This window comes from Physeter macrocephalus, unplaced genomic scaffold, assembly GCF_002837175.3.
Source record: "Physeter macrocephalus isolate SW-GA unplaced genomic scaffold, ASM283717v5 random_1463, whole genome shotgun sequence".
Taxonomy (NCBI): Eukaryota; Metazoa; Chordata; class Mammalia; order Artiodactyla; family Physeteridae; genus Physeter; species Physeter macrocephalus.
Genome location: NW_021146806.1, coordinates 1 through 10,533, shown reverse-complemented (window position 1 = coordinate 10,533; position 10,533 = coordinate 1). Strand labels below are relative to the sequence as shown.

Here is a 10,533-nt window from a genome sequence, read left to right as displayed (position 1 = left end):
ATGCCAGCCCAGGGCTGGAGTTAGGAAGAGATAGGAGAGAAGGGGCAATTTGCCCAGGTCACTTCTATCCCCAGGAAGGATGTGGCAGAAACCTTCCTTCCTTTCTCCCCAGGACTCCGCATCACATCTCCAGTGATCTTAACCCGGGAATGTCCTGGAAATCAAGTTCTGGGTTAGATAAGGCTGTTTGATGACACAGATGAGGACGGAAGTCTAAGACTTAGCCCCAGTTGTACCAGGGTCCTCTTTAGCCTGGGTTTATCGTATATCCTCCCTGGCCTTGGTTTTCTTCTCTGTAAAACTGAGCTGAATTGGAGAGTCTCCAGGGGACGTCCACTTCACGAGCCCATCCTACCCGAATCGTAGGCCAGACATGACAAAGATGTTTCATTTTGCCTTTGGTCAATTCCCATCCATTAGTAGAGGGTGACAGAGGCACTGTGATGACAGGGACTTGGAGACTGGTTTTGAGTTTAGCAGGGAGGAGTGTTGTGATTGATTCTCTCTGCTTATAGCACTCAATTAACAAAGTTTTCTGAGAGCGGGGAAGAAAAGAACGGCAGCACGTTGCCGTATTTGTGCTGTGGCTGTTGGAACGGGCAGAAGTCCTCAAGAGTTCTTGCCTCCGATCTCATCCATTTTCCAGATGGGGACCCGGAGACTCTTAAGAGTACAGGGCTTGCCCATGATGTCAGAGTGACTTCGGGGTAAGCTGGGGACAGAGGCCTGGGCTCTCTGCACCAGCCTCTTCTCCAGACCTCACTGCTGCCCTGGGCATCAGCTATGGAGTCACTTACTGCGACCGGGCTCTGCAAGGTGACCCTCTTCAGAGGTGGGTGTCGTGACCTCATAGATGGGTTCCTCTGCTGTTCTCCTTGAGGGCCTGAAAACCCAAGACCCTCGTTTTTCTGTGCCTCTAGTCCTTGCCCATCTGCACAGGCTCCGCCTAGATCCCATGTACATTTGGGGCAATGTGCCAAACCCTCTCAAGTCCCCGCGTGCCATGGATACCGCTCAGCACCAAGGTCAGCAACACTCCTGCCAGTCAGGTCCCCTGTGGGCCACACCCCCATCCCATTCCCAGGTTTACCCTTCGGCACTTCTGATGTAGAGGAAACAGCCCAGCCCTGTGGCCAAAGCAACGAAAGCCAGGATCCCGATGACAATGCCGGCGATGGCCCCTTCAGAGACGGATGACCCGGGACCTGGGCAAGGAGAAAGAGTCAGGACCTGGCCTGACACACCCTCATCCCTGTCCCCAGCCCCATTCCCAAGTTCGTGGCTTTATCTCCACTTGATAATTTGATGAGCACTTGTTTTCCAGCCATTGGGAAGCTGAAGTTTGTGGTAGTGATCGAATCATTTCTGGAGTCAAACAGCCTAAGTTCACATCTCAGCTGTGTGACCTTGGCCGTGCCATGCTACTTAACCACTCCGTGTGTCCGTTGGCTCTTGTGTAAAGAGAGATAATATGAAGCCTACTCTATATGGTTGCTGAAAAGATTAAACATATATGTATTCATATTCAGTATATGCAATGTTCAGTATGTTCAGTGTAGGTGAAGTATTTAGACCTACAGTGATCAGTCAGTGTTGGTGTTACGATGTTACTAATTAGGATGATGGATCAGATATGGCCTTCAGAGAGAGAAAAGGGCTTTGGCAACCAGTGAGTCACCTTTGACTCTCTGGGGCCCTGTGGACACAGATAAAAGTAACTACTCTTCCTGAGTCTCGTTTCCTCATCTGCAAAGTGGGGGAAATGGTACCTGCTGCATAAGGGTGTTGCAAAGATGAAATGAGATCATGAATGTTCATGCCTGGCACCCAGTGATTGATTAATAAATGGCAGCTGTTATCAGGAACACTGGCCTACTGTTTACCCATCCCACTTTTGCCCAGAACCTTTCTCAAAGGGGTGAAGTCCAGCCACAGGAATTAAGAAGGCAGCCACACGAGGGTCAGGGGTATGAGGAAAAGATTCTGCTTTGGAGGGGCAGGAGGGGGGCTTCCTAGATGCCTTAGGAGTTCTTGGTTTTATTCTCTGAGGATCCAATTCTTTAAATGTTAAACAAGCATAGTAATCTGTAACCCTACAGGCTTTTGAGAAGATTAAGTGAGATCACATGTAAAAGTACCAGCACAGTGCCCGACACTTAGGAGGTGCTTTATAAAAGGCGATGATGATGATAGAAGCTGCCATCTACCAAGCTCTAAGCTCCAAGAGCCCTTCATACATGATCTAATTCATGTATTCACAACATCCTGTGAGCATCAAACAAACTCACTGCTTCCTCCTTTGAGCCTCTGTTTCTCATCCATCAAATGGTCTTAACAAGACCAGAACGCTGTTCTGAAGATTGAATGAGGTAATTTGGAAAGCTGTATGGGGTCCTATACTTTGCAGACAACTAAGAACACTGCTCTCGTGGGAATTCCCTGGCGGTCCAGTGGTTAGGTCTCCTCACTTCTACTGCAGGCGCCCAGGTTCGATCCCTGGTCGGGGAACTAAGATCCTGCGGCCAAACAACAACGACACTAACACTGCTCTTGAGATGGCCAGATGGTTTTTTAAACCCTAGTGATGGGGCTTTAGTCTCTAAGTCTCAAACTCTCCTGAATGGTGGAAATACCAACAGGCCTGCCTCATAGCTGACTGGCAAAGAGCACCCAAGAAATGTTTGCTGATAATATATATATGGAAAGGCTTGCTTCAGGGTGTGATACAGGCTCGATAAAGAACAGTTTTATTTAGCAAACACAATATGCCAGGCACTGCCATAAGAACTTTACAAATGTTAATTAATCTTCAACAACGCTTTGATGTAAACACAACTATTATGTTTGTTTTACAGACAAGGAATCAGAGGCCCAGAGAGGTTAAGTAGCATGCCCAAGGTCACACAGCATTGGAGCCAGGATGTGAACAGCGACTGGCGAACAGCGACACTATGTTGTCCTCTCAAGAAATCAAGGCATATTAAAAAAAAAAATCCATAAAGGAAAAAAAAAAAGAACTCAAGGCATAAATACAGGGGCTCTCTGCCAGTCACACCCAGGTTGTTATTAATATAATTCCTGACCCCACCTATCAGCTCACTCCTTCTCTCATGGGTGATCTCCCGGACTCACTGTACTTCTAAACAATTCTGAAAGGTAGGCATCATAAACCCCATTTACAGATAGGAAAACTGAGGCTCAGAGCAGCCTGGAGAGTTTGCCAGGGCACACAGGTAGGAAATAGAGGTTCTAGAGCCTGAGTGTTAGCAGTTAGGACTCACCAGCTCCGGATTAGGAACCTGCCCTTGCAGGACAGTCATTGCCACACCCCAGCCCATGGTAAGGGAAGATCAGATTGCTGAGGCCAGCATCAGGAAAAGTCACTTGGACCCAAGGAGAAGGTGTACCTGAAAGACTCACCTATCACTCTGACCAGGACTGAGGCAGAGCGGGCTAGGTGGGTGAGAGAGTTAAAAGCTGTGCAGCTGTAAATCCCTTGGTGTTCCCAAGTCAGGGCCTCGATGACCAGCTGTTCCCCCGTACAGACACTGGTGGAGGATTCAAGGGTCCAGTGAAACTCAGCATCCGGCTGGGATTCAGCCCGACACTGCAGGGTCAGGCTGGAGTTGAGCTCCGCCTTGATGGTGTTCACCACCTTGGACGCCGACCCCCTGGTGATGTCCACTCGATCAGGGCCATCTGTGTGCAGATCCAAATGTTATGCACCCATCCTCCACTGGCGAGACGTCCTATTTCATCCCATTCAATTCCACGTTGGAAGTTCTGCCATTTTTTTTTTTTTCCTTCTCAATTCTAACTAAGGGAATTCCAGGCTGTAGCCTGGAAAACAAGGGCTCTTCAACTGCTGTTGAAAGGAATCTCAGCAAGAGAAGAAGGAGAAAATGCTCCCCTTCCTTCCGTAGCTGCCGAGCAAACAGACTGTATTCCACAACATGGAGGCGGGAAAAATTCAAAACAAAACAAAATTAAAATCAAAAACAAAAACCTCTGCCATTGCAAAAGTGAATTCTAACAAAGGAGCCTTATAAGACATCCAGGCTTCAGAAATTGTTGCTGTGTCCTGTGCATGTAGCCCCTAACGTCCAAAATGTTTACAATTCTGATGGAATCTCTTAATAACAAACAGCCCGGTGACAATATATAAATTTACATCTCCATGTATCCACAAAGGTAGAGACGCTTGTGGATTTCCTTTGTTAAGCCAGAAGGGGACCAATGGTACTTGGCTCTCCTCCCATAGACATGAAGGAAACAAAGGAAATGGCTGTTGGATTTCTCATGCAAACCAAGAGTTTGAGTCTTGTCTTATTGAAATTAATGTGAACTACTGGAAAGAAGGATGCAAAGAGGTTCTAGTTGGGACATTCTAGGAGATGAGGAAAATCTTGCCCTTGTCCCTAAATATCCTTTGAATCTGTTCATTTCTCTCCATCCTAACCCCATGGCCATCAGGATCCCTCATTTGCCCCCATCCTGGTCTCAAATCCCGCACGCAGCAGCTAGAGGTGTCTTCCTAAGTACAAACTTGACACTATCCCTCCCCTGCTCAGAACCTTCCATGGCTCCCTAGGGTCCTTGGGACAAAGCCCATGGCTGATGAACTCATTCACAAGGTCCCTGTAGACCCCTCCAGTCCCACCACTCACCTCTCCACACCTCCCACTTTCAATCCTGGAATAAGATCCTACTTGGATAGGGAGGGTGGGAGGGAGGTAGACGCAAGAGGGAAGAGATATGGGGATATATGTATATGTATAACTGATACACTTTGTTATAAAGCAGAAACTAACTCACCATTGTAAAGCAATTATACGCCAAGAAAGACGTTTTCACAAAAAAAAAAAAAAAAAAAAAAAAAAAAAAGATCCTACTTGGATATTCCATTGCCTCAGTCACCGCATACTCTCTTCCTTCTCTGGAATGCTGTTCTCCTGAGTCTGCTCTACCTAGCTAACTTACGTGTCCTTCGGGTCTCGCGGTAGACACCACCTCTCGTGGTGAGCCTTCCCACATCCCCCAGACTGGGTGGGGGCTCCCTTTGGGTTCCCCAAATCTCTGGTCCCATGGCAGGACCTATCACACTGTATTTTCTTTGCCTGATTATTGATCTCCCAATCCTGAGTAGGCTGTGAGCTCTGAAAGTCACGGCTATCATCAAGTGCCTTACTTGTTGCTCAGCCTACAGAGAGAACAAAATAGACACTTTTGGTTTCATAACCAGAGTCGGAAAGAAAGAGGAGAGAGCAAGAAAGGAAGGGAGGGGGACTTCCCTGGTGGTCCCGTGGTAAAGAATCCGCCTTGCAATGCCAGTTCCATCCCTGATGGGGGAACTAGGATCCCACATGCCACGGGGCAGCTGGGCCCATGCGCCACAACTACCGAGCTCACGTGCCTCACCTAGAGAGCCCACATGCTGCAACTACAGGGCCCACGCACCCTGGAGCCTGCGCGCCACGCACCACAACTAGAGAGAGAAAACCCGCGCAACACAACTAGAGAGAGGCCCGCGAGCCTCAAGGAAATATCCCACACGCTGCAACTAAGACCCGACACGGCCCCCCACCAAAAAAAAAAGGAAGGAAGGGAAAGCAATGTATTGAAGCCATGTCTCTCTATCCCCCTGCTGTTTAATGTGCACATGTAAAGTGGACCCCTACTTTCTCTCCCTGCAGAGAGACCTCTTCTCCCCCAGTCTTCTCGAGCTCAGTTCATGGCTTCTTCATCCTTTGAGTAGCTCAGGCAAAAAAACCTTCGGAGTCATTCTTGACTCCTCCCTTCCCCTCTTGCTTCAGGTCAATGAGCAGCAAATCCTGTGAGTTTGATATTTAAAATATATTCACGGCTGAACACTTCTCATCACCCATAGTTGCCACTGGCTCAGCCCCATCGTCTCTTGATGGATAACTGGCCACCACGAGAGGGTGCCTCACAGACCTCCAATGGTAAGAGTGTGACTGACCAAGAGCCCAGCTGCTGTACCCCCAGATTCACTCCCAGGCCCTTCCTGGGCTGCACCCTGCCAGTACCTGAGTGTGTTGGGGAAACTAAGGTAGACCCCTTCCTGGGAGACATGGGCTCCCCGAGAGTCTTGACGATGTTCCTTAGACTACATGGCCGTCCACACACTCGCATCCAACCCTCTCTCCCTTTCTTCCTCACTCGGAGTCAGACTTAGATCTCAGTCTGACGGCCCTCCCAGCCTTTTTAGGTTCCCTCCCTACAGGAGCATTCCCTTAATAAAATCCTTGCACGTGTTATCTCATTTTGAGATCTGTCTCCATGGACCCAGACAAACACAACTCTTTCTACTCTTTCTATCACCTCGTCCCTCTCCCCCGCTTCCAGCCCCTAGACAAGGGCCCGAGAGACCCTGTGCAAACCCAAGTCTAATCCTATCTCTCCTCTGCTCAGAGCCTCCTGTGGCTCCTAGTGTCCTCACCATGGCCCACAGGACCCTGTGTGGTCTACCCCACTCTCCCAGCTTCTTCTGCTCCCATAACTGACCTCTCTGGTCACCTGGGCCTCCTTGAATTCCTCTGACATGCCAAGCACAGTCCCATCTCACGTGCTGTTCCCTCCCCTGGAACTCACTTCCCTTGGCTAGCTGCACAGCTCACTCCCGGCCTCCTCCTGCAGAAACACCCCCTCCTCTGGGAAGCCTCCCCTGACCACCCCAGCCAGGACTGCAACACCTCCCCAATGTCCCAGCCTTGCCTGTCTTTCGTGCCGCCTCGAGTGCCATCTGACACACCAGGAATCTCCCTTGCTTAGCTGTTTATGGTCTGTCTCCCCCACTAGAACGTAAGCTCCATGAGGGTTGTCTTGTCCAGTGCCCAGAAATTCCTGGCACAGAGCAGGTATCCAATAATTATGGCGTGAGTGGCTGGAAGGAAGAACTTCAGCAGGGGAGGGAGAAGGGAGGAGGAGAAGGTCCAGGCTCGGGGCGACTCACAGCTGATGTTCAACTTGAGGGGGTCACTCCGCAGCCGGCTGCTCCACTTCCAGACCTCACACTCATAGGGCCCTGTGTCATTGCGCTGAAGGCCATGGATGACCAGGGTCCTGTTGTCAGCTGACAGCACCAGGTGTTTGCTGGGCAGAAGGGGCTGGCCTCGCAGGAACCACTGGACTGCAGCTCCCTTATGGGTGGCCTGGCAGGCCAGGGCCACCAGGCTGGTGTTCTCTGTGAGAGTCTGGTTCGGGGCCATGATGCAAGGCTTAGTCAGCCTTTCTGGAAACACACAGAGAGATAGGATGGGGTCCAGGGTCCCTTCGTCAGTCTCCCGCCCATGTGGGGCCCGCAGAATTTTCCAGGGATGTGTGTGTACGTTGTGGGTGGTGTGTGTGTGTATATGTGTTTTGCATATGACTGTATTGTGCGGGTGGTACATCTAAGTCTTTTGCGTATGAGTGTGTGTTGTGTGACAATTATGTGAATGTGTTATGGGTTTTGTGTGTATGGAGAGTGTGTGATATGTGGATGTGTTTTGTGTGTGAGTGTGTGCTTTGTGTCTGTTTATGTGTGTGTGTTGTGTGTATATGTTTTGTGACTGTGAGGTATGGTGGTGTATGTACAGGTACTTTGTGTGCAAGTGAGTGTGTATTGTGTGTGTATATATTTTCTGTGCATGAGTATATGTTATGTGTCTGTGGTAGTGTATGTGGTATGTGTATATCTTGTACTGTGTGCGTATATGCTTTGTGTATCACTAAATTATGTGGTAGTACAGTTACGCTCTGTGTGTGTGTTCTGTGTCATTGTGCAGGTGTTGACGGTGTTGAACGTATGGTATGTGTATGTGTTGTGTTATGTTGTGTGTCTGTGATGTGTTATGTACTGTGTGTTTCACGTATTGTGTGTATCTCTTGGGTATGTGTTATATGTATCTTGTGTGAGTGTGTGTATTCTGTGCTTTTGTATGTTGTGTGTATGCGTTGTGAGTTGTATGTGTCTGTGGTGCACATGTGTGAGTGTGCTATGCATGTGAGATTGGTTTTCCTTTTTGGCCGCACTGTGCAGCATGCGGGACCTTTGTTCCCTGACCAGGGATCGAACCTGTGCTCCCTGCAGTGGAAGCGTGGAGTATTAACCACGGGACCGCCAGGGAAGTCCCCTGCATGTGTGATTGTTATTTGTGTGTGTGTCCCTACGTGTGTATGGGGTCTGTTAGTGTTTGTATGTATAGAGAATCGCCTCCCCCACTTCCAGAGAATCAAGTGACAGACGCCCCACAGAGAGCCTACAAGGCCTCGTAGAGGATGTGTCAAGCCAGGACCCAGGTCCTTGCCTGTGGCCAGAGCCACGATCTGCCACCAGCCACATGGGAAATCCCCACTCCACCGGGTCCTCCTCAAACTCTAGGATATTGGTGTAGCTCTGATTCTCAGAGAAACAAAGGAGAGAAATATAGGGAAAAGAGACTCACCAAGGACGTGGAATTTAAGAGTAGCCTTGTGGCACAGCTGGGTGGCACTGTTGGACACCAAGCAGCTGTACGTGCCCTCGTGTTCCTTGGACACGGCATAGATGGTAAACGTGCTTGCGGTGAGAAACGAGCTCATGATGGGCTTGGAGTCATTGGGGAAAGACCATAAATAGGCAGCGGGTGGGTAAGACTGAGTTTCTACCGAGAAGGTCACGTTGCTGCCCTCTAACACCTCAACTGCCTCCCCGTTGGGTACACCGGACTCCACCTTGATTTTGACGGGGTCAGGACCATCTGGGAGGACAAGAACAATTGTAGCAGTAATAATAGCGTCAGTGACAGCTCTCTTAGGGGGACCTAGACAGTCAATAAACATTAATTTTTCTCTTCTCCCCACTCAAGCTCTGGAAACATTACAAAGGAGAGGCAAGAGTCTGACAGTGATGACATGTCAGCTTCATGCCTGGATAAAGCGGGACTGGAAGAAATATCTAAAGCATGCCAGCAAATGCTCTTTCCTCCCCACTACCTAGGCAATATTTTGGATCAAACATCCGAAAGTTAAGGAGCTCAGTTTTAGGTATGTCAAGTTGGACATTCCCAGGAGAATCCAAGTAGAGACATCAAACAATTATACGTCTGGAGTTAAAGCGTGGACAAGTCCGCATTCGGATGGTATTTAAAGCTGCGAGACTGGGGACTCCCCTGGTGGCGCAGTGGTTGGGAATCCGCCTGCCAATGCGGGAGACACGGGTTCCAGCCCTGCTCTGGGAAGATCCCACATGCCATGGAGCAACTAAGCCCGTGAGCCACAACTACCGAGCCCGTGTGCTGCAACCACTGAAGCCTGCGGGCCTAGAGCCCGTGCTCTTCTTTCAAGAGAAGCCACCGCAGTGAGAAGCCCGCGCACCGCAACGAAGAGTAGCCCCCGCTCTCCGCAACTAGAGAAAGCCTGCGCGCAAAAACGAAGACCCAACGCAGCCATAAATTATTTAAATAAATAAATAAACAATAAAGCTGCGAGACTGAATGAGATCACCAAGGAAGTGGGTGCTGGGGAGGGGCTGGGAGAATGGAAAGGGACTCACAATTCACAAGCAGGAAGGTGGGGTCGCTGCTCATGACCTGGAGGACACCCCAAACTTCACATTGGTAACTCCCGGTGTCTTCCCTCTGGACAGGGAAGATGGTGAGGGTCTTGCCATCGGCGGACAGCTGCTTGCGCTCATGGGACACCAGGGGCCGATTGTTGGAGACCCAGTGGATGGTAACGTTGACATCTTTGGCGTCACAGTAGAGGGTCACATTTCCCCTGTGCTCTATGGCTGTGCCCTGGCTGATTGAAATGGTGGGCTTGGCCAGCGATTCTACAGAGGAAGAAACAGAGAGAGGGAAACAAGAGGCAGAGACACAGATAAAGGAAGACCAAGCAAGACATAGTCACAGAGGGACCCAGAGAAACAGGGGTGGATGGGAATTGCATGCAGACACCGTGGAGCTCCATGACTGAGCTCAAATGCTGGATCTGCTTCTCATTCTAGGTGTGATCTTGGGCCCCTCACTTCCCCTCTCCAAGGACCATTAAATGGGATGGTACAAATAAAATGGAGGGTCTGGGATATGACAATGGGTCATGCAAAGAAATCAAGCTTGTAGCACGGATGACAGCCAGGTCCCCCTACACACTTCTCAGCCAACCTTCCCACCCACAGCCATGATAGCCACAGGCCACATCTTTACCACGCCACCCCCCCAGCTTCGACACAAATGATCGGACCAGTTGTTACTGAGTGAGGAGGCCAATCAGGTTTGTCATGTTGGGACTCTGGGCATGGAACCCCGATGGGTGCTTGAGGTGTGGAGACAGAGATCAGAATGACAGCCTTGTTTTCTGTGCCCTGAATCTACCACGAGTCTAGGGTGACCAAGGGGTCCCAAATATAGACGGAACAACATCCTTCTCACTCTGGGTGACTCCAAGCAGGTTGGCATCAGGGGTGAGCTGGGCTGCAGCTGGCAGGTTCCACACGGTCAACAGTGAGGCTGGAGGTGAAAGAGGAGGCATTCAGGGAGGAAGAGGTGTGCT

General features: G+C 49.9%; 1 protein-coding gene across 1 annotated transcript; it reads right to left on the bottom strand.

Annotated features, from left to right (window-relative positions):
• Positions 1–789: 789 nt before the first annotated feature.
• CEACAM20 (CEA cell adhesion molecule 20) lies at positions 790–10,490 on the bottom strand (the record flags this gene model as incomplete). Its single annotated transcript, XM_028487067.1, is given in 7 exon segments — positions 790–883; positions 1,091–1,205; positions 3,421–3,699; positions 6,974–7,252; positions 8,448–8,741; positions 9,536–9,813; positions 10,346–10,490. Coding segments are annotated over 7 exon segments (1,484 nt in total), but the record flags the coding sequence as incomplete, so codon positions are not given.
• Positions 10,491–10,533: the final 43 nt, after the last annotated feature.